The sequence below is a fragment of the Cydia splendana genome, chromosome 4 (genome assembly GCF_910591565.1).
Source record: "Cydia splendana chromosome 4, ilCydSple1.2, whole genome shotgun sequence".
Taxonomy (NCBI): Eukaryota; Metazoa; Arthropoda; class Insecta; order Lepidoptera; family Tortricidae; genus Cydia; species Cydia splendana.
In genome coordinates this window covers 15,950,852-15,976,002 of record NC_085963.1, presented here as the reverse complement: position 1 = coordinate 15,976,002, position 25,151 = coordinate 15,950,852, and the positions used below count along the sequence as shown (strand labels likewise).

General features: G+C 37.0%; 1 protein-coding gene across 1 annotated transcript in view; it reads right to left on the bottom strand.

The window, feature by feature from the left end:
• The window catches only part of LOC134790030 (histone-lysine N-methyltransferase, H3 lysine-79 specific), a 46,780-nt gene extending 29,643 nt beyond the window's left edge, over positions 1-17,137 (bottom strand). Inside the window, exons 1-2 of the mRNA XM_063760776.1 lie at positions 16,911-17,137; positions 12,058-12,098 (exon numbers count right to left, since the gene is read on the bottom strand). Of these exons, the coding sequence (XP_063616846.1) occupies positions 12,058-12,098; positions 16,911-16,994 (125 nt within the window). The 5' untranslated portion in view covers positions 16,995-17,137. The remainder of the gene's footprint in view (positions 1-12,057; positions 12,099-16,910) is intronic.
• Between the last annotated feature and the right edge of the window lie 8,014 nt (positions 17,138-25,151).

Genomic DNA, 25,151 nt, shown 5'->3' with positions numbered 1-25,151 from the left:
TAGAGCTGATGCTGTACCCTGACTGTACCTAGTGGAACTCAGGTTTGGTGCAACATAGGCCCACGCTATTTTGGTCATCCGTCGCATCTTGACGAGCACTTGGGAGAGCAGTACCTGAAATAGAGCTGATGCTGAACCCTGGCTGTACCTAATGGAACTCAGGTTTGGTGCAACATAGGCCCACGCTATTTTGGTTATCGGTCACATCTTGACGAGCACTTGGGAGAGTAGTACCCTAGATAGAGCTGATGCTGTACCCTGTCTGTAGTTCTGTACCTAGTGGAACTCAGGTTTGGTGCAACACAGGCTCACGCTATTTTGGTCATCCGTCACATCTTGATGAGCACTTGGGAGAGCAGTACATGAAATAGAGCTGATGCTGAACCCTGGCTGTACCTAAAGGAACTGCTCTCCCAAGTGCTCATCAAGATGTGACGGATGACCAAAATAGCGTGGGCCTATGTTGCACCAAACCTGAGTTCCACTAGGTACAGTCAGGGTACAGCATCAGCTCTGTCTTGGGTACTGCTCTCCCAAGTGCTCATCAAGATGTGACCGATAACCAAAATAGCGTGGGCCTATGTTGCACCAAACCTGAGTTCCATTAGGTACAGCCAGGGTTCAGCATCAGCTCTATTTCAGGTACTGCTCTCCCAAGTGCTCGTCAAGATGCGACGGATGACCAAAATAGCGTGGGCCTATGTTGCACCAAACCTGAGTTCCACTAGGTACAGTCAGGGTACAGCATCAGCTCTATCTTGGGTACTGCTCTCCCAAGTGCTCATCAAGATATGACCGATAACCAAAATAGCGTGGGCCTATGTTGCACCAAACCTGAGTTCCATTAGGTACAGCCAGGGTTCAGCATCAGCTCTATTTCAGGTACTGCTCTCCCAAGTGCTCATCAAGATGTGACGGATGACCAAAATAGCGTGGGCCTATGTTGCACCAAACCTGAGTTCCACTGGGTACAGCCAGGGTTCAGCATCAGCTCTATCTTGGGTACTGCTCTCCCAAGTGCTCGTCAAGATGTGACGGATGACCAAAATAGCGTGGGCCTATGTTGCACCAAACCTGAGTTCCACTAGGTACAGCCAGGGTTCAGCATCAGCTCTATCTTGGGTACTGCTCTCCCAAGTGCTCGTCAAGATGTGACGGATAACCAAAATAGCGTGGGCCTATGTTGCACCAAACCTGAGTTCCATTAGGTACAGCCAGGGTTCAGCATCAGCTCTATTTCAGGTACTGCTCTCCCAAGTGCTCATCAAGATGTGACGGATGACCAAAATAGCGTGGGCCTATGTTGCACCGAACCTGAGTTCCACTAGGTACAGCCCGGGTTCAGCATCAGCTCTATCTTGGGTACTGTTTTCCCGAGTGCTCATCAAGATGTGACGGATGACCAAAATAGCGTGGGCCTATGTTGCACCAAACCTGACTTCCACTAGGTAGAGCCAGGGTTCAGCATTTGCTCAGATTTATGTATACTAAAACCTTCTCCTGAATGTAACAAACACTTTTCTGAAAACCGCATCAAAGTCGGTTCAGCCAAACGCGAGATAATCGCGAACAAACATACATACGGGTCAAACTGAGAACCTTTTTTTTGAAGGTGGTTAAAAATACTTCAACTTTGTCATTTTTGGCAGTAATGCAGTCGGCAGCTATACTGCAGCATGCACTACTGCCGACTGAATTACTGAGGCAAATATCAAAAATTTGGTCAGCATCGTCGTATTTGACATTTGCTGCTGTAATGTAGTCGGCGGTATTGTCGCAATATACTGCTTGCAGGCTACAAAACGCTCGTGATACTATTCAACGTCCATGATCATGCTTTCCAACGTCCAACGTTCAGTAATCGAGTGACCGCTCGCAACACGCGCTGTGTTGTGTGTGACTGCGCGGGCGTGATCAAAGCGGGTCGCGCGCGCGGCGCGCCGGCGGGCCGCTGCGTTCAAGCGCAGATCGCACGCGCGACGCGCTCGCGTCACGCTCGCATCGCGCCCCGCTCACGCCGCGCTTTGAAAACGCTTATGTCTGACGGAGCCTTTAAGGTTGCCGACCGCTGATCTACGGTGACATAATTCAAGAGGTTTTTCGTGTTTGACTTTGAACTTTACTGTCCTTCTAACATCAAACTAATGATTCTAATGAAGGTGGTCCTTAGTATACCTAACTTAATTATAAATATATACAATATATTTATTAGGATATAATGGCACAGACAGTCATTCTACTAGAATTTATGCGAAGTTAGGGTTTACTTCTTCGAGCCGATTTAGGCATATCAACTAGTTGATATGCCTAAATCGGCTCGAAGAGGACAACGACCGTCTGTGACATTGAAACAAAGCGATTGGCCTATTTTATATAAAAGTGGTTTGATAATTGATATTAATTTATGACATAAACAAGACCAATGAAATCGAATGTTTAGGCCAACTATTAGACGTCTTCTGTCTATCGTCTCGGTTCCAAAATAATGGCGATAAATTGAAGTAGACCCCAAAATAAGATTTATATGCAATGAAATGCACTTACATTTTATAACTTTTCTTTATATGCTTTTTTTGGGGGAAACATTATCCGCATGACAATTCATTCATATATTATTCTGCCATCCACTGTAAAAGTGGTGATTAAGTTACCATTTTAATAGATACCGTTTTAATAAGCAGTATGCCGTATATTAGTATTAGTTAGTATATATCGTTCTCAAAAATGTATAGCATTTCGGTAATAAGGGCTATTGAGGGAAAATGTCAAAGGTTCCATTTTTACAGTTTTGAAATTACAAGCCAAAATTTTATGACTTGACTCGACACCAACATAAGTCATAATTATGTTTTCACCACACCAGCTCGGAAAGGCTTACTTTGCACTTTAAAAACTGATAGCAAAGTTGCATTTTATTCACATGTGAGACAAAGTAATCAAATGCAAATTTTGAGTTGGTTTCTTATGTTTGCTGGTAGAAATGACTTTTAAATGATGATTTTGGATGATAAATTTTTAATTACATTCATTTGGATTTGATTTGGTTTGATTTTGTTTGATATTTTACATTTAATATTTGCTTCAGGTTGGTGTGGTGAAACATTTTGTGTTTCACTCGGGGGCAAATTTTGTTTAACCCTCGTGCTTTGAACCCTCGCAACGCTCAAGATTCCATTTTTCGAACCACTCGCTATGCTCGTGGTTCAATTTTGGAATCTTTCGCTTGCTCGGGTATCAATATTAGCACGAGCAGTTAAACAACAACTTTGCCCCCTTGTAAAACAAATAACTATTACGTCACCACGGGACGCGAAGAAAATCTCACTTCCTGGCCAAGGCAAGACGTAAAACTTTATACAAACCACGGGAGGTAAATGTAAAAGCCCCAGATCGCATATTTATGAACACACACAAACACCTGTGATCTGGAGTATTTACGAATTTACCTCCCTAGGTATGTAATACTACTCGTATTGTTTACTCAATCAAAAAGATTTATGTATATGTAAAAAAAACCGGTCAAGATTCGCAATTAGCAGCACCTAAAAATCTATTTTTTTTAACAAATACTGTTTATTATAAAATTATATATTATGTTATGACAGTTTCAATTACTGATCATCATGACTGTTGGTTAAGCTTCGACACGTCAAGTAACAAATACATAATAAAAAAACTATTCGCATTCGTTTTTTAATTTTTTCATGGCCATAATGATTAATTAGCATTAAAATGGTATAAATAATATTCTTATGGCATGAGTACCTACAGCCGAAACAGCTAACAACTTTCAGACTAGCCCTTGTATATACAGTAGGTACGTAAACCTGCGAAAAACACATAAAACTGATTGATAAGATAATGATAATAAGGGACTGCAGCGCAATGACATTTTTCTGTATGCATATTTCTTCTCATATTTATAGGATTTCCAAACTACCGCGGTTACCTCAAATAAAAATATTTTATTTTGGGTAATTAAGACTGAATGTATGTATGTATTATGACAAAAAATATCTACCAATCTAGTTAATAACTGCGAAATATAAAGTCACTACTAAAAATCTTGTATTTTAAAAATGTATAACAAAGTATTCGTTATTGGTATTCAAGTCACCTAAGATAAGATTAGTTCGGGCGATCGGGATCGAGGACAGTATCAAGGTCGGGCGGGGCGAGCGCCGAGCCGGTCGCGAAGAGGTCACGAAGACCCTCTCTTCTAAACGCTAACACTGAACAAAACTGGTTCCTTGTTTGTTACCGAACTGGGATAATAATAACTTTAATAACTGAGCAAAATATTTGCATCGTGGAGCTCAAAAACGTAGGTGCCTCTATTTTTTTTAGGACACTTGTCACATACCTCTTTAGAGTCTGTAGACACGAGTTGACTGTCCAAAGCTCACTACAGTTGCTTTAAAGTCTTTCACTCTAAAGAGGTTGGTGTCCTAGACATAGACCCAGAATAGTTTGGGTCAACAATATTCTAACCCCAGGGGGTTAGAATATTGTTTTCGTAATAGTATAATCTAGAACACGTCTCAGACTATCCAAAAATCTGCACCTTAAAAGTGCTAGCCCGCCGAAATCATATACAGGTTGCGAAAGGAAAATATGGTCGTATGTATCCTATTCAATCCCTAAAGTTCTTTGAAACTGAAAGACATATAGTTATATAGACAGTAGATATATAGTTCTAAAGAATGAAAACCTAGAGAAATAAGTCCGTTTTTTTTTTAAGATAGAAACGAGCAGACTAATCGCCTGATGGTAACGATTACCGTCATACCGTCATCCATGGGCACGGTTACGTTATATATAACACTTATAACTTATAAGTACGCTGCCGGAATTTGAGATGGGAGTACGCTCTTATCTTGAATGTTTGAAGGTCAAAGGAAGGAGAAGGCAGGAAGTTTCTGGAGAAGCGCACAGTGAGGACTGGCAACCATCTAAGTGGTGAAGATGGAAATGTCGCGTAGAGCGATGGCGGAAGGAACCGGCAGGGATTAATCCGCACAATTCCTCGGAGCACTCCCCGTTATAAGTACATACGATAGGAAATGCAGCGAGGATACATCGATTCCAGGATCTTGATTATTTTTTAATGATTTAATGCAATTTTATTAACTATCTATCTCTCACAATTTCGGGTTTCTCTATTTATCCGGCTCATATGGCATAGAGCTGTAATATATTGTTAAGAGTATAAAGACTATTCATTGAATACTTAGGTTTTCTTTTCTTTGAAACGTACTCTACAAGTCAACAACGTAACTAAGCGAAATGGTTAAGAAATATTAACTTAAACTACCTATCCGTGGCTATTAATGATGTAGATTATTGACAAGTGTGTGAGGAGGTTCTGGAATGTCATTACCGAACTATGAATTTTACTACTTTTATAATGACTTCCAATAGTATAGTGTCTGGTCTGCATTAGACTGTTAGTTCACATTTTCAGCCAAGAATATTCTAATATTACTGCCGTGGTGATACAACATTCATAAGGTTCTCGACCTTGGTCCGCTTTAGCGATTTCCGGACAATGAGTTGGAAGAAGTGTTTGCCAATGTCATCATTTGTCGCTAGTAGGTAGGTAATTTAAATATAGGTAGATATCTACTCAGTCATTACCTAGAACCTACTTGCTAGTTTACTGATCAAATTGCTCCTAATTAACGAAGTGCCTGAACGCGAACGGTTTCTTCTTTTAGTTTGATAATGAGCAGGGAGTAGTTTTTTATAACAAAAAGCAGTATGTAACTTTTTTAAAGTTTGTCCACTGTAAATTTACATAGTGTAGTTTAGATTTTTAAACACTGCATATTGAACATTCTGCTTTCATTTGATCCGAATAGAAACCTAGTTCCGAATAGATTACCATATCAACAATGATTGAGCTAAGTAAGGGTGGATGGTATTCCACCTGTCCAATTTCTTTGTCCAATGTCAGTGCATCTCACTCTCTCATTAAAGCAAAATGTGAGACGCAATACACATTGGACAAATAAATTGGATAGGTGGAATACCACCCTAGAAAAATTCTTGCCTTACAAGGAAGCAAGAGCTTTAATCCAAAAAGCCAGGTAATGGGTTATTCGGCCTAAATCTATAAAAACTTTACCTAATAAAAAAATTATTATGTTTTTTCTATACATAGAGAAAATTTCATACCGATCAACAATATTTACGGTGCTTTCCCTTCACGTGCGCGTCGTGGAATATCCCTTCTATATAATATGTGACGTTCCACGGGAAAAGGTACCTTATGAGGGTTTCTAGTTTCGGAGATATTAAATGTTTTGTAAAGAGGTGAAAAAATGCTCAATTTTTTTTTATTGTGTGATCTGAAACCTTAATGCGTAACGTTTGTTTACCTGTTTTTATTTTTGTTATAAGTTAGTTATAAGCCTAGTAATGTCGTCTCAGAGTTTAGTAGAAAAGGTACCTTATGGAAAAAAGATTGAAAATTCCCAAAAAAACTAGTCAATACGGGAAAAGAAGTTTGGTAGAGAACTGTATTAGCATTCTGCAAAACTAATTTGATAATTTCAGTTCTGGTTGGGGCGCCTCGCAAATATTATAACCGTACATAGACCGACATCACAAATCCAAGTAGACTGCTATTATACCAAAGTTACTCTCGTCAAGTCTTTCTTAACTAGAATAATCTTCATTTGGTTTGGTCGCATGCAGTAAATCAGCCATTGGTTTGCTGAAAAATGCCAATACCCGACGCATTACCTTATGGAATATCTGAGGTCATTGAACCTCAATGCCGCTTATCTTCAATAGCAACCGAAATATATTATTGATAAGAAATAGACGATTTATACCATCTTAACCCCAAAATATTATTAGTTTATCCTAACTGTTCCATCATCATCATGCCTCATCATGTAACTTGACCACAAGGTACCTTTTCATTACATACAAATTATTGGTCTTTTTTAAGATTATTATGACGAAGAACTAATTAAATTGGGGGCAGTTTAATGTAAATTAATATTTTCTATTCATAAAAGATAAACTATAATATGATTGATATTTTGTAGTGATGTATTATTAGATTTATTTCCATAAGGTACCTTTTCGTAAATGTATGGAGCAAATACTGTTATTGTTATGTAAGTTTAAAGTGGCATAAGGGGTTAAATATAGTATTTAGTTGGGGTTTTAGGATTTATTTCATTTGAATGACAGAATTTCTTTCATATGTGCTCAGAAAAATTGATTGTGTGTCACATTAAAAGTAAAAATATTCAATTTTGTGATTTTATATGAAAAAGTCAGAAAATACATTTTCACCTCTAAATCGGTATTGTTTTTTGCTTAAACTGTCTGTCAGTGTCGTTTTCTAATAGATAAAATTTAAATCTTGAGAGCTCATTGCAATCAATCGTGAAAATGAAATAAAACTTTATTTTCAAGAGATTGGTTAGTATACACATAAATCAGTCGATATCAAAAGTTTCTATTTGCATTACAGAACAAGTCGCAATATTTTTTTAATCTCAGATATATAAGGCATTATTATTTGTAGTCAACTATGTAACTTACTTCAGGAACATAGTTTTTTAGGCGGCTAAACTTAAAACTTCTCTATCGTAAAGTTGCTCATTTCACAACATTATTTTCAAAAAATCATATCTCTGTAACTACGCAACCTAGAAGGTTGATCTTTTGTGTTATCGATAGCTTATTTATTGTAGATTACTGGGGTATGCATAACTCCATACCCGCCATAAGGTACCTTTGACCGTGGGACGTCACATATATGTACATACTACTAAAACACATGACATATAGGTACCGTAACAAATCTATTACATGTAAATTGCACATTGTGTTTGTATAGGTACTTATGTGATAAATGAACAGTTAGAAATACCACATCATTATTCAGCATGGTGTATAAATAATAATAACTCGGACCTTGCGATTTTTTGTAATTGTAATAAAGTTCAAGGAAGGCCATGGGTATACGGTTTACGGTTAACGGAACCGTTCGGTTAAGGGTTTTTAAAGCGATCGTGTTAAAACGAGAACGAGTTCTAGTTTTAGGTAAGTTTCAAGAAAACGGTATTGTATGTATATAATAGTTTTGTGAAACCATCTAAGGTCTAAGGTAAAAAGATTGCGCGGCAGTAGGGAACAAACGAAATCGAAGAAATTCTATGGTTGGCGATCTTTAAATATAGATTAGGATGGTATTCCACCTGTCCAATCTTTATCCACTGTGTATTGCGTCTCACATTTTGCTTAATGAGAGAGTGATACAAAGAAATTAGACAGGTGGAATATCAGAATACCACCCTTAGGCACCTAGTTATACCTGTTAGGCTGGAGGTTCGCGCCGCGACAAAGACAGAAGACCGCGACCATCACTTGACCACAGGCAACATATAAGCGACAGTTCGCGGCGAGACAGAGACAGGCGACAGAGACGCGAGAGGTCTCTGTCTCCTCGCGAACTGTCGCTTATGTGTTGCCTATGGTCAAGTGAAGGTCGCGGTCTCCGGTCGCGGTCTTCTGTCTCGGTCGCTTGTCTCTGTCGCGGCGCGAACCTCCACCTTCAGGCCAAGCGCGCACCACGATTTTAATTTTTGCGACACGATTTTAGAATCGCGCTGTAATATATCGCAGAAAATCCACTGCGCGCACTGCGATGAATAAGTCGACGATTTGTTCATTCTCAACATGGATTTCGTACCAGTCGCTTGTCGTGAAACGTGTCTTCTTATAGACACAAAGGTGATCTCCTTCTATTTCCATAATTAAACGGTCAACATCAAGCGTTTCATCTTGTGGTTCCATTGGAGAAGCAGGTTCCGATATTTTGACGCTTGGGGGCTATTCATAAATTACGTCATTTCAAATTAGGGGGGGGGGGTCTGGACATCGGATGACAGTAGCATGAAGTAGGAGGAAATGAGGTCATTTGAAGCATGATTTTTGGATGATTATAGGGGGGGGGGGGCTCAAAAATCGTCAAAAATCGATGACGTAATTTATGGACAGCCCCTTGGAGAGCCAAATGCCGACTGAGGTCCGGGGTGCGATTTTATAATCGCAGTGCGCGCGGGGCCATACAGCTCCGTATGCTGCAATTCACTTTGCGACAATCGCGTCGCGAGCAGTCGCGGAAAAATGTGACAAATCACAATTTTAAAATCGCTGCGATTTTTTTGTCGCATATGCGCGCACTGCCATATAAACACATACGTTACATTTCTGCGACTAAATTATCGCGCGACAAAAAGTCGTGGTGCGCGCTTGGCCTTACTGTTAAGGAATTTAATTTCAGTAGGTACAGTCACCTGCAATAATATGTTACACAATGAAGGCCGCAAAAATATCTGACACGATCTTATTCGTAGAGCCATAAGAGCGCGTCACATATTTTTGCGGCCTTTGAAGAGTAACATATTATTGCAGGTGACTGTACCATTTCGTACCTTGTCACAGTGACGATAGTATGAGGTCCCTAGCGACTTCCATATAGATTATCACGTGACAATCAATATGGAAGTCGCTACATTCTTTGACTGTACCTAATTAAAAGAGTATAAAATAGAAAAACACTACAACCGACTCTGTTAATAATGTTGTACCTATATGGAAATACCCACCCTATAAGTGCTTACGTTAAATAAGCAATAAGGGTTTGGTTTATGTAATAAATAATACAGATTCCTAAAAAAATATTAGGATTTACATTTGCTTGCTTAATATGTATAACCTAATTTCTTATAATTACAAGAAAATAGATTTCGGTAAACAGAAACTAAAACGAGTCTACATAATTCCAGTAAACGTTAATTTGGTCGCTTAGACAGAACCGCAGACCAGTTAGTCTGCAGATTTAATGTCACCAGGTCGTCTAACAGAGTTCAAGGTCGCGCGGTCTACTCAAGTCGAATGATGAATTCAATAATACCTACGCCTTACTGGATTGGTACGTGGTACGAAAACTAGGAAATCATAGGCCTACCGCGAACATAGATAACCAAAATTTGGTTATCTGCGTCTCTATCGCTCTCTAATATGCAAAAGCGATAGAGACAAACAATGAAATTTCGATTTTTTACGTTCGCGGTAGGCCCTCAGCGCAGCGTGAACACATACTTTAACCAGGAACTAGGTACTGTCAGCAAAGCATCAAATAGATACTGACGGCAAAAGTGACCAAATATGTATATCATGTCAATGACAAGGTGTATTTCTATAGAAATAAGGAATTGTTTACACTTTCGATATACTTATTTGGATTATTTGGCCACTTTGGCAGTCACTGATCTATTGATGCTGACTGTACCTATCTAGCAATCGCAAAAACTGGTGTTAAGTATAAATAAGCGCGCGGATTATAAACGTTGGTACCTACAAAATAGCTATCTTTAACATGTTACACAAAACGGTTTTTGAAATGGATTTATTTTATTTAAGCATTTATTAAACAAACAAGTGCAAATTGGAGTCCTAATTGCTATTAAAATGAGATCTAAATTATGCCCAGGGTCGTTGACCCAATCAAATCCAAACGTTTATAAAACATCTTCAAGGTTATCTTGTAATAGGTATTTCTAGCTCGACCCATCGATTTTCAGAGGGGCGTCTACGTCTGCTCTCGAAAACGTTTGACCTCGTTTCGTCTCCACAGCTGCATGCTCTTGTTTTGAGTTACAAATATTATGGGTTAGTAGGTTGCATACGTGCGTACATATCGTAGGTACATACCTACACTATACCTACTATCTTTAATATGACATTAAATCAGCCGATGATAATTTATATTTATAAATTTCTTTTGTTCGGATATAATTAAAAATTATATACCTATAGTACCTATTCGCAATCACGATGGCTACGTAACGTTACATCTACCTATAACTATAGGTAATACACGTGATTAGCAATATTAGCAGGTAGGCATCGAGCTATTCGCATTGTGGGTGTGGTTACGTGATTAGGAGATGGCACACTTCACTAACCACAAGTAGACCTTATACTTATACCTATTACCTATCTACTCGTACCTATCTATTGGTAATCAGATGCTCGGTTCACAAATGCTAAGTTTTTTCGCTCCTTCAATTGTACTCCCTGATAAATACGACCACAATACGACGGTCTAGCTAGCCTATCTCTTCTTTGACACTTCCCAGCAAGTGAGACAAGTACCTATCAATTGCCGATCTGTTGTTTTGTACTATGCATTTTCACAGTCAATTAATCGCCAAACGCCAAATTTATTTTTGTGATTTGCGCAAAGAATAAAATAAAATTGTACCGTTTGATAAGTACTTCATCACCGTAGTTTACCTGTGTGGCATGTATACATTGTAATGTAGTTAGATAGAAAAGATACATACATAATGTATAGAGTTTGTAGGTCGTACGCGGGCAGTAGGGCGACACAGCACCAGTTGTTTGTACTCATACCTACCTAATCGGCGCGAAACGCCTCGGTCATTGACCCCACGTCCTTCACGGTTCACACACGCACGTCATATCGGAAAAGCAAACGGTCATTACGAAGTAGCTATAGGTTTAATCCAATCGACGGATAAATTCGATAACGATAATGTATTCAAAACAAGTTAATTGAGCATTGTCGCATTAAAAAGTACGGTTTAAAAATGTAATCATGTGCCTATGCAGTTATCAGTTTCGCATAAGCGAAGGTTACTCCCCTTTTTACCACTATATTTTTTTGTATCAAATGGTTTACCATTGTATATAAGCGTAAACACAGCTTTATATAAAAACAGGAGTCGGAATTATAAATAAGGATACCTAATAACCTAGGTCCATTTATTTTGACTCTACCTAAATTTTGACTCTATAATGCTTATTGTATGATATAATTATGAATGAGTATATTTATAACCAGCTCATGATACTACCTCTTCTCTTAGTATTTGCACTGTATGTTATCTACCCTCCTCCGTAGGTATGACCCATAAATATTTATTCAATATAACTGGATGTACTCAATTTACTGTAGATACTTTCTTATTAATACTATTGCAATAAAATAACTAGTCTTACCTTATTGTTTCTACTATTTCCAGAGCCCCATCGTGTTTGTCCTGCAACAAAAGAAAACCTTAGTAAAGTAAATCGCCTTTAGTACTAGTATTATCCTTCAGTATTACTACGTCGACTAGTATGGTCGAGTAGAGCAAAACAATTGGCACTTCACGCACCTGTTCATTAAAAGGAATGACATTTAGTTTAGATAATATAAACTTTTAAGGTTAAACAAGCACTTTTAGACTTGTCATTGACATTTAACTACACCTTATAAAACAAAGTCCCCCGCCGCGTCTGTCTGTTTGTGTGTATGTATGTTCGCAATAAACTCAATAACTACTGAACGTATTTTCATGCGGTTTTCACCTATCAATAGAGTGATTCTTGAGCAAGGTTTTATATATTTATTTGATGAGCCCAGAGTGTCCCACTGCTGGGCAAAGAACACACAACTTACATATAGAAAGGGAGTATATATGTGCACATATTATATGTAAACTCTCATACACTATTGGTCTAAGATCCCACATATATGGTCGACCTTCACCAATCTGTCTGATGGATGAAACTATGACAATATGAAAGAAAATATGTTCCAGAACATAAATAAATAGGGTTGCCTAAAGAAATATGGTCAAGCATATTTTTAAGAAATTTTTGAAAAAAAAATTTTTCAGCAAATTTCACCGATTTGTCTGACGAACGAAATAAGTTTTAATAGAAAGTATACAACTTGTACAACATAAATCAACTAGGTTGCCTATCTTTTTCCGGTCACTATTATGTGGTTGCCGTGTTTAAAGAGGTGATTTTATATCGATAATTGCACTCATCCGTCTGACACTTGAATTATACATCAAAATGATGATAGTTTTATTGCAAATACAATGGTATAGGGTTGCCTGCGAAAATCCGGTCACAAATAAGGGTTGCCAGGGCTTTTAATTAAAATAAGAAGGGAAGACTTTTAGCGATAACTCATAAATGGCTTAACTGATCAAGTTTGTTTTAATTTTATTTGATTGAGTTTCTTAAACACTATTCTCATGATTTTTTTTTCATATTTTTTGGACAGATGGTTCAAAAGTTATAAGGAAAAACCTTTTTTTTTCTTTCTAAACGATTATTTCCGAAATGATTCACTTTATCAAGAAAAGCTGTTTAAAGACCCCTATTTATTTTGAAAGGCCTATCCAACGACACCCCACACTATAAGGTTGAAACGATAAAAAAAAAGTCACACAGATTTTGTTACTTTCAAAGCGATTATTTCCGAAAATATTCACTTTATCAAAAAAAATTCTTCTAAAACCCCTATTCATTTTGAAAGCCCTACCCAAGCTACAAGTTGTATACTTTCCATTAAAACTTATTTCGTTCGTCAGACAAATCGGTGAAATTTGGCGAAAAAATTTTTTTTTCAAAAATTTCTTAAAAATAGCCTTGACCATATTTCTTTAGGCAACCCTATTTATTTATGTTCTGGAACATATTTTCTTTCATATTATCATAGTTTCATCGGTCAGACAGATTGGTGAAGGTCCCATATATGTGGGATCTCCTACTATATGCTTCTGAATGTGTAGATATAGGCTATAAAGTGTTAATAGTTTAATACATGGAGCAAGGTTTAGCATTTAGTGTATAATTTGTTAAGGCTTTGTGTAACCCTTGAGAAGCCAGGGCGGGTCGCTAGTTTTTTAATAAATATACTCTTAGCCTAGTCATCAGTAACTGACCCTGCGCTAAGTAGATCTGTGGGACATTGTCTGTAATATTTTTTTTTACTAAATGAGGTTGCATCATTTCACAACATTTAATCACCACCATCATTAGTAACTTCACTGATGGCAGCTAATAAGCTAAAATGGTTTATCGTATTTCGCCTTGCTATAAGATATCGTAATATACCAAAATATATATTATAGCTTTGTCTGTATATAAGATACAGTCGAACCTTTATAAGCGAGAGCTCAAGGGGCCAGAATATTTTTCTCACTCATAGAGGTTTCTCTCTAATCAGAGTTTCTCACTCTTAGAGGTAAGGGATCGGAGATTTGTCGCTTAGGCAGGTTTGAAAAAAAAATTCGTAATGATATGTTACATCACTAAAATTACTTATTTAATCCAGCTAATATGTATGGAAACCAAATTTATTGTGAAGTTCGTGATTTCCCGTTCTCGAAAGAGATTGCAATTTTTATCGTTACCTAACACTTATTTTGCATGACACTCCCAAGAATTTGTTCAACCATTCTACATAACTTAATCAATATGTAGGCACTGAGCAAGTTTGTTCGAAAATATCGGTACACGACGACGCATATTTGTTTTTCTCAAAAGTATCAAAAACAATTGACCTAAGAGACAAACCCTTTTTTATAAACAATAAAAAAAATGGTCAGATGCACCATGTGCGTGTTAGTTCCATGAAAATTAGAAAGTAACATAAATAAAGGATAATAATTACACACAGAATTCTCGCTTATAGAGGCCAATGGAGCGACACTCTCTGATACAGAGGTTTGAATGGGAGAAATGACTAAGAGGTTTGTATCTTTCACTAATAAAGGTAATCTAGGGCAAAACTGACGGGACCTTATAATTACTCTCGCTAATAGAGGTTTCTCGTTTATCCAGTTCTACCTTATCCAGGTTTGACTGTATATTGTAAGATGCCTTGCTACAACATATCTTTTGGTATATTATATCTCCGTCTGTGACAGGTGTTATGTATTAAACTATCAGCAGTTTACACCCTATATCTAGGCATTAAGAAGCATAGTGTGACAGTGCTTTTACATATAATATGTATACATATTTACTCCTTAACTATATGTATAGTTGTGTGTTGTGTTAGTTTATACTTTATCACTTATTTTATGTTAAAATTATTAAATTGACAATTATTTGCATGTCGTGTCTTCGACTGAATACTGATACTTACATGTAAAACCTTTTCTGTTATCATCTTGTACCATACATACGAGCCCCGATGCAAATTATTTTGTCTAGTTCCACGCAACAATTTTGTTTATTTTGTTAAATTTTACACATGAACATAAAATTACCCAGTAATGGGAACCATAATAGCAATGTTTAATGTAGTTTATTTTGATCGTATAATAAAATTGCATGAGACTTTTATTGCTGAAAAAAAGGACTTTTCAAAAACGTTGTCCAAATCATATTGTCCTCTCCTACAGCACTGCTGCATGTATGGGCTAAACAAAATTGTCATTACATTGGCAGAGCCCTATTGCTTTCCCTAGTAATAGCCCTTTTCACATATGTTGTAATCCTACCCGTCAATAAAAAAAAAAAAAAAATTTTTTTCTTTCAGTACAAACGGTATTTCTTGTATTTGGATTTAGTTATTGCAGAGTATTACCATATAAAATTAAGTTACATTAGTATAAGCATTAAATATTAGTAATTTTTAAACAAAAACATTATTTTTGAACAAACGCGAGAACCTCAAAAAATGGTCTCACTAGACGAAAACATGTGCATTGGGGCTCCTATTCTGGCAAATAAAGAAATTCTATTCTATTCTATGTGACGTGAAAAGCAGTATGTGAGAAAAGTGTGAGAGTTATTGTTAGAGTAATCTATTTCAAATTATTGATTTTCAAGCACTCTTAGTACTTAGATTTTGTTTCTAATTTTAATAAATGTACCTATATGCATGTGATATTTTTATATTTGATAAGAATGTAATGTTTTAATTATATAGCATTGACATACCTATTTAAATAAATCACTCCAATAAGGAATTGAATTTGTATGTATTTAATATGGTATTCATTGGTATTTTATTCACTAGAATTTTATTCAAAACTACAGTAAGTATAACATTGGTAATATGGCAACTAAATACATGGGTACTATAAAAGAACAGCATATCACTTTTATTAAATGTAGGTACCTTCTCTTGATTGGAAATAATTTTTGGTGATGATTAAAGTCAGCCACAAAACAACATAACCATAAAGTTTGCAGTTGATGAGTCAATGAGGTCATTACACTTGTGCTATGTGGAATGTAAACAAATTTAATATCATCATTCACTACACTATTTTTAAACAATTATTGTGTTAGGATTCAATTTCAATGTTAAGAGCTTTAAAGTAGACTATTTTGTCATGTTTTGGATAAACACAAACACAGGAGATATTTCAATTGTTTAATTTAGCTATTATAATGAAGTGCCTAAAAAAGTAAGAGTAACATAATTTTTGTGATGGGAGCTAAAGTTGTTGTTATTATTTTGTTATACCTAACCTATAAATTATGAATAAAAATCGACATTTCTCATTAACATTGTTTATGCAAAAGGTCATAATCACTATATTAAACATTATTAACGATATTAATTCGATCACAACATGATCACGTACTGAGTACACAAGCAACACGAGTTCAGAGATAACAATGTTTTTCTATCATACTACTGTTGGTATGCGCTCAAAATGGGAATGACGATGATCTACAACTACAACGGGCACTGTATAAAGAACCCATCTAAAAAAAGCCGACACCTTGACAAAACACGAGGTCAATACACTCCGGCTGAAAGACCCATGTGATATAAGGACCAACATGCTGCATTTTTCTTTAAGTTTTAAAACACCTAATAGTAATTTCTGACGATTTATAGCCATAATATTGGTATAATCGATATGGTTTCAAATAAATGCTTGGATCACATTTTTATAGCGAAAATTTGTGTTTCATGGCAATAGAATTATATGTTACTAATAGCAACTAAGAGCAGTTCCTCCTACAGAAATATCATAATGATAAACTAAACATTGTAAGCATTGACATATCAAGATTCCAAAGTAAAATATACACGATTTCCTTACCGAACCATGACCTGAAGTGAGGGGCCATGTATAAACAACAGGTTCTGCGCCTGCAGGAGAGTGCAGGCGTAAATCCAAAGCCATTATAGGAAAACCACTGCATGAATGCACACACTTTTCACTTAAACACTAAATTTATCACTAAAAACACTTGATATTTTAACATAATTTCACTGCACTTTCACACACATACACACTCCGCACAACCGGGCGCCATGTTGAAATTATATTAATCATGGCGGACATTTTATGTGTTGTCTGATTGAAAAAAATAATGTGGCGGCGATGCTTTAGAAGATGAATTTCATTAGTTTGTTTGCATACATTAGGTTTATCATTATATAAAAATGCTTTTGGTAATACATAAATATAAAATAAAATTTTAAGCATTACATAACATAGCATTTTATTACACCGTGTGCAATGATTTTGCATAATGCCTATACTTGGTCAAGCAGATCTTGTCAGTAGAAAAAGGCGGCAAATTTGAAAAATGTAGGCGTGAAGTGATAACGTCCCATAGAAAATTTGAATTTCGCGCCTTTTTTTACTGACAAGATTTGCTTGACCAGCTATAGTTTACACATTGGGCCACCGTTTTAAAAACCGTGGCCATAACAGACTTCTACACCAAACATCTCTTTCTCGCTCTCACTTAGAGTAGGCCCGCACGAGCAACTTTGTCTCCGCAACTTTTTTTTGTCTCTGTCGCACTCAAGTGTCGATGTCAAGCAAAGAATATAAAGCCCCCTCCGTGCGCGAATCGCGGCGCGAAGCCGCGAACGTGAGTGTGGCCATGGTCTAATAAAACATGGTCTTCTATTCCCAGAGTGACACGGGCCTACGTCACAATAACATTGCCACTTTATTTCAACATAACATGTTACATGGGTACATTATACCTATGGTTAATAAGTTAAAATATTTCTTTATAATTTTATAATTTTCATTTATATGTATTTTAGCTTAAATTTTACAATAACACGTCATTTTTAATTACTCGTTAGCAATATCTTCCGATTCACGAAATAAATTTCAGACTTTCGGGTAATTCTGTTTATACTACTGGCAACACAGGATAGCGCTGTGCACATTTGACAATTCGGATCTAGATAACTTCATGCCCAGAGGGGCTACCGCGAAAACCGAAATTCGCAAATTGCGGGGATCTTACTCTTTTACTCCAATGAAGGCGTAATTAGAGTGACAGAGAAAAATGCCCACAATTGACGATTTTCGGTATTGGCGGTAGCCCTACAGAGCGGCTACCGCGAAAACCGTAATTCGCAAATTGCGGGGATCTTTCTCTTTTACTCCAATGAAGGCGTAATTAGAGTGACAGAGAAAAATGCCCGCAAATTGCGAACTTCGGTTTTCGCGGTAACCGCTCTGAGGGGCTATAGGCCAAGAAAGGTACGCTCGGCTAGTATGGCGGAATGGAAATAATTAGTAATAGCTGAAATTTTCGGTGTATGGGACAGATAATAAATCTAGTGATTACGTCGACACATAATCCAAATAAATATATTACATTTAGGTATTTAAAAAAAATGTAAAAATATAAAAAATCACAGAAAGTTTGTAAAAAATATTAATAACATTTTTTAAATTTATACTCATAGAGAAATATTTGCTTTATGACATTAAGCATGAATCACACAAAAAATAATTCTGTATCCTACATTTAAAGTAAGTAACCTACGGTTATTATTAAATTCAGTATATTTCCGTCCTCAAAAATGGTAATAAGCTATTTTTTCTCTCATAATTTCCAAATTACAATAAGTACAAGCGTTGCAATTTAATCGTACACTAAATAATACCGTATGGGAGGTTTTATGGGGTTGTGCATTAATTGCCTGGTTAAAAATGGTAATAGATCAATATCATATGGGATTTTTATTATGAGTTCTCCTTCATCGAATACTGTAAAAATCGGCTTGAAATATGATTCGTAACACAAAAAACCATCAAAAACGTTATCGTTGCTTTAAAGTTGCCGCGCACGAGCCAGCGAGCTAACGCGATTGGTCGTTGCATGGAGTGGGGCGACGGAACGATGAAACTTCCATCGCCCCGAGCGCGAATATTTAAAAAAGTATTTAGTATATTTACTATTTACTCGGTCAAAACATATGTACCAGTGAACGTAAAAAATATGGGAGACTAGATTCGAACTAATTATCAGCTTTAATCTGGGCAAGAGTGCTGTAAATAAGAAAGTAAATTTTACGTAATTGCAGGCTTTCCGTCTTTGCGTGCGCGTTAAATTTAATACAATAATAGGCCAATTATATAGGGCTATTATACTGACACACACCCAATTTGATAGCAGAAAAAGACGCGAAATTAAAATTTTCTTAGGGAAATCAAATCTTCGCGCCTATAAGTTTAAACTTTAGGTTTCAATAGCGGTCATATAAATTTCAACCCTCACCACTAAAATGTAATTATCAAAAACGACAGTTGCTAATGTTCCCCAAAGTAAGCATTTCTAGTTAATGCTGCAATACAGTGGTACCGGGCACCTTGCGACGCAAGGCCGAGCAGGAATCGCAAACCTTAAAATATTTGCACTAATTAATTGAGTTAGGATTTTGTTAGTACTCTTTAATTGAATAGCAAAAAATATAAGTTATGCATTAGAAATACCGTTTTTATTCGATTTTTAATTAAGTAATTATTGTTAAACTTATTTTTACCGTGTGGTGTCGGTTAAAATTTCACTAGTAACATCATTTGGCGACTAGGGCAATAAAAGTCGACACCACAACCAACAAATTAACAAACAACAATAACCAACAAATTAACAAACAACAAAAATTTGCAGTAATATTCCAAAACTCGACTGAACGCAAGCGCACCGAACCGTGTCGCTCCCCTGACGCGACTCAGTGTCATAAAACGTAAGGCCGTGGTATTAACGACAGCGGATAGCTGAGCGGCGAGCGGTGACTGCAGGCGGCAATAAGGTGTTCAGTTAATGTTTTTATAATTTGAAATGACTTCGTTTCCATGTAGAAATAACCAAACAGACTTTAGAAGCATTTAATATTTTATTTGTGGCCGTATAAATTATGTTTTATTGGTAAATTAACTACAATTATTCATATTTGTGGATAAAACAATATACATACTATAATTAATACTAAATTAACATTAAATAAATACATTATTTATGACATAAAAATACATTGCGCGTATTTAACTACTTAGCACTGTTTAATTACGATACTTGCAAGCAAGTAGTAAAGTATATGGCTCCATCCTATCCTGTACCACGATATACAAGCGATAACATTTTTGCGACAGTTTTGTATAGATAATGGATTTGTCGCTAGAAAATTACGATATCGAGATAAAAGTCAGGTCTCTGAGCGCTATTGAAACCTAACGCTATACATGTTTTAAATTTGCCGCGCTTTTTCTAGTCAAGCTGAATGTGTTTCACTATAGAATAGTAATCGAATTGGTTCAGATTTAACGTTTAATGCATATAAATAACATAATTAGTAAATAACATAATTAGTAAATAACATAATTTTGGACTAAGTACATTATACATACCTACATGACATCAGGCTATGGTTTGGCGCACCGTGACCCTGAACGGCGCGGTAATGTGTTACGGCTGTTAAGTGAAGTCCAGACGGGATGATCAAATCGACCGATTAGATCAGAAATGAAATTGGGGTCAATCTCCAAATTAAGCAACAATTAAACAACTGTACCGATATTTGGAACCTCAGAATAATATACCCGGCCGGATACCGGATAGTAACTTTGCTTGATTTCAGAGTAAACAAATTGGATTTAAGAAACAGTCACGGTCATATTGTACATTACTCGTTTATTATTTCAAAACAATTTAAACATCCACTCACTTGCACGCGTAGGTACCTACTCATTTCGAACATAGAAATGAGTCCGCGCCAATGTTCACCACGAAACAGGTTAAAACCTGCACAATGCGCACCTAAAAACCGAAATGTAGGTATTGTTAAATTTAGTTTGTAGTTAATTAGTTTTTTGGTGTAAGTGTATGAACCAAGGTCTGAAATATATGATTTTTTATTTTTTTTATTGTTCCGCCGGCCGAAGATTCGGCGGTCGGATACCGAATATTTGGCCGACGGTCGGGCCGAATATCCGGTATCCGACCAAACAACTATCCATTGCATTTCTAATTGAGAGTGGCAACACTATCGTAGGTCGTATTGCCCTTTTCTAGCATATACGTCCCTCGCTCCTACACTCCCACCACACAGGCAGGTTGCTTTGTCAGTTATACAAGGCAAATTTTCAAGTCATTGGCATGCTGTTTTTCCATCTGGAAGGTCGTGAAGCTAAACTGCTGGTGAGTTTTTGAATTTGTACCTCAGTTTAGCTGACTATATTGAAATAGTTATTTATTTTACAAGGGGGCAAAGTTGTTGTTTAACCGCTCGTGCTAATATTGATACTTGAGCAAGTAAAACATTCGAAACATGGAATCTTGAGCGTTGCGAGGGTTTCAAAGGACGAGGATTAAACAAAATTTGCCCCAAGTGAAACACAAAATGTTTCACCACACCAACCCGAAGCAAATATTAAATGTAAAAATATCATACAAAATCAAATACAAATGAATTTTATTAAATATTTATGATTTAAAAGTCAATTCTACCAGCAAACATAAGAAAACAACTCAAAATTTGCATTTGATTCCTTTGCCTCACTTGTGAATAAAATGAAACTTTGCTCTCAGTCTTTGAAGTGCAAGGTAAGCCTTTCCGAGCTGGTGTGAAATAAATAATTAAATTTTTCACGCCACTGTTCGGAAATGTGGCAATAGATGGTCTAAAACCAAGCTGGAAAGTAGACAATAGCTGTAGCACTTGAACCACCACTACTACACTCGCGTGCAAAAGTATTGCATCACTTTGCATTTTTTCGTCCGCACCCAATATCTTTGTAATTTACCCGATTCTGAAAATTTTGGTATCAACTGAAAGCTTATAATGTAACGCATTAGAAAAATGGTAAATTCAATGAAATTTCGAATCTGAAGACTATAAAAAATCATAAAACTGAAAGTAGTCGCATAATGCTCCAAAAATAAATCCGGAAACTTGAGAATAAAAGTCATTTTTTTAATACAATATCGTTTATTATTTTTAAATTAATACTTGGTATTGCCACCTACAGGCCTCCTTTCACAAACCAAGTGGTTTTTCATAGACGTAATTAATTTTCTAATGTGATCATGAGGAATAGCGTCCCACTCCTCCAGCAAGGCTCCCTTCAACTCCTCAACATTGACCAGGGCAGGATTCCGCTTTCGAACCCTCCTTTTTAGGTAGTCCCACACGTGTTCAATGGGGTTAAGGTCCGGGCTCATCGCTGGCCAGTCCATTGTGTCGATGCCCACTTCGAGAAGGTAGGCTGCGGTGGCCCTAGCGGTATGACACGGGACATTATCCTGCATTAGGATGAACCCCTCATCAAAAATACCGGCATAAGGAACAACATGTTCCTCCAGGATATCAGTGATGTACTTGGCAGCGGTCAATCCACTGTCACGGCCCCCGCCAGGCACGAAAACCAGTTCTGTCCGCCCGTCGTAGGAAATGCCGCCCCAGAACATTACGGATCCACCGCCATAGGCGACCCTTTCGGAGAAGAAACATTGAGCGAACTGTTCTTCTGGCCTTCTGTAGACTCTTCCTTTTCGGTCACATCCATTCAAACACATTCTGCACTCTTTCAAGAAGAGAACTGGGGTTCATTGCTCAATGGTCCAGTCCTTGTGATTTTCAGTAAACTCTCTTTAGGCTGTACGGTGTCGCGCCAGCAATCTGGGCACCGCTGCGGGCCTCCTGGGTGTCAAGTTCGCTTTCTTAAGTCTTCTTCTTATTGTCTACTCACTGGCAGCCACTCCTCGTACCTCACGCAGACGCTGCTGGATGGCAATGCTGGTCTGGTGTCGATCTCGGAGAGATGTTGTGACAAAGAAGCGGTCGTCCCTCTCTGATGTACACTCTCTGCGGCCGCTTCTTGGTCTTGAAGTAAAGGATCCAGTCCCCTGGAACCTCTGGTAAACTCTGCAAACTGCAGATTGGCTTAAATTCAGCTCGGCAGCTACTGAACGTTGGCTACGCCCCGCTTGCAGGGGCTGGATGATTTGGCGGACTTCAGCTTCAGTGGTTTCCATTTTTCCAGGTCTTTTTCACGGGAAAATACGCGGAGATATGTAACGATCGACTTCTGATAAGTGACTGATAACAACCCCTTCTCTACCCCCGTTTTATAAGGGTCAAGGGTAACGCAACTCGTGCGCGTGATAACGTGAAACCGCTCACAAATCGGGAAAATGCCGATAATTTGAAAAATACTGGGTCGATTTCCATGTTTTTTTACTTTTCGTAAAGCTAAAACTTCAAGGAACATGATTACATTAAAATAATTTAGAGAAATTAACCAGTTTACAAATATATTGGATGCGGACGAAAAAATGCAAAGTGATGCAATACTTTTGCACGCGAGTGTACAATGTTTCATTATTATCATCATCTGTCATTGGTGACAGTTCGCTACAGCAATGAGTATAATTTAAAACATAAAAATCAATAAAAGGTCTTTTTTGGCGCAACTTTTTCCTTCAAAAATAAATTTAGGTTATTTATAGGACCAATTTCTTGTTTAAAAAAAAACGAAATGTCAAACTATTCATTCATTCAGTCAGTTCATTCGATTCACGCTTAAGGCGTTTTTTACTTTTGTAGCTGTTTGTGGTTTTTTTAGCAAAAACGCTTCTAAGTTTAGAGTCCGTTTGAAGCAAACAACATAAAAACGCCTCTTAAATGTGATAAAAAAGAAAAAAGGCGGGATCGGAAAATTCTCACTGAATTGGATAGTACTATAAAATATAAGAAACACGTATCTACGCTCGCTATAAAAATGAGTTCTTCTAGTGAAGAAAATGATATTCTTAGTATTCTTACGCTGACGCCTACCGAAATTCAAGAGACAGCACAGGCAGTGGCTAGTAATTTGCTACCAGAGAAATCGCGGGCTAGTACTTATTGTTATCCAAATGTTTCCTTATTTCCTCGCTCTAATGCCTCGGCCGGAAACGCTAAAGATGGAGTCGTATTATTCGAGGGCCTCCACCAACGTGTCGGCCCTCAAACTCACTCGTCCATCTTTTAGCGGTTTTCCGTCCTCTCCTACAATGTACTATAGTTGTCCGTTAAATTATCTAGCAAATAAAAACGATCCGGAATAGTGATGTGAAAGTGCAAGAGGATATTAGAAAGAGAGATGCCTAAGAGTAGCATACCATAATGAATACATGTGTCTTAGCTGTATATTGTATTGTTATAAATAATGTTAAAAATGCTTTATGTTGTTAATGTGTTCCAAATTGTGCTGCTTTGGCATTAGCTGTAAGGTGCAATTTGTTATTTGAATTAATAAATAAATACAATAAATGTTAATTTTACAAAATGTACCTATCAAATTGTATACTTTACTAAATATCTCTCTCCTCACAGGTGTTACAATAAAGGGTGTACGTACTACATTATTAATTAAACACTCATAATATAATTATATTACATACACATAATAAGTATATCATAGGATATGTATAATCACATTGGTTTGGCGTCTTCCCACCACCAGGCGATAACAAACATGTTTCAATATTATTCTTAGGTTCCGAATATCGGTACAGCTGTTTAATGACAGCATTTACACAAAAATAAAACGCTAATTAAATAACTTATCATATTCGGAACTACAGATGCAACGGATAGTTGTTTGGCCGCATACAGGATACGGGAGGTACGGCCTGACCATAGGCCGAATATTCAGTATTCAGCCGCCGAATATTCGGCCGGCGGAAATATTCAGGTTTTTCAGGTGCGCATTGTGGAAGTTTTGGCCTGTTTCGTAATGAACTTTCGCGCGGTATATAGGTCTATCACTAGGTACGAAATTAGTGCGCGAGCTAGTGAATGGAACGTTTAAATTGTTTTAAAATAATAATCGAGTACGATTATATTCCGATATCAAGCATAGTTATTTAGTACCCTTATTTTAGTATCCGGTATCCGTCCGGATATTAAAATAAGGGCGAGATAGGATACCGGATAGTAACCGAATATCCGGTGCATCTCTATTCGGAACCTAAATTTTTAATCCTGCATGGTGCAAATATGTATAATATTGAGACAATGACTTGAAAATTTGTCTTGT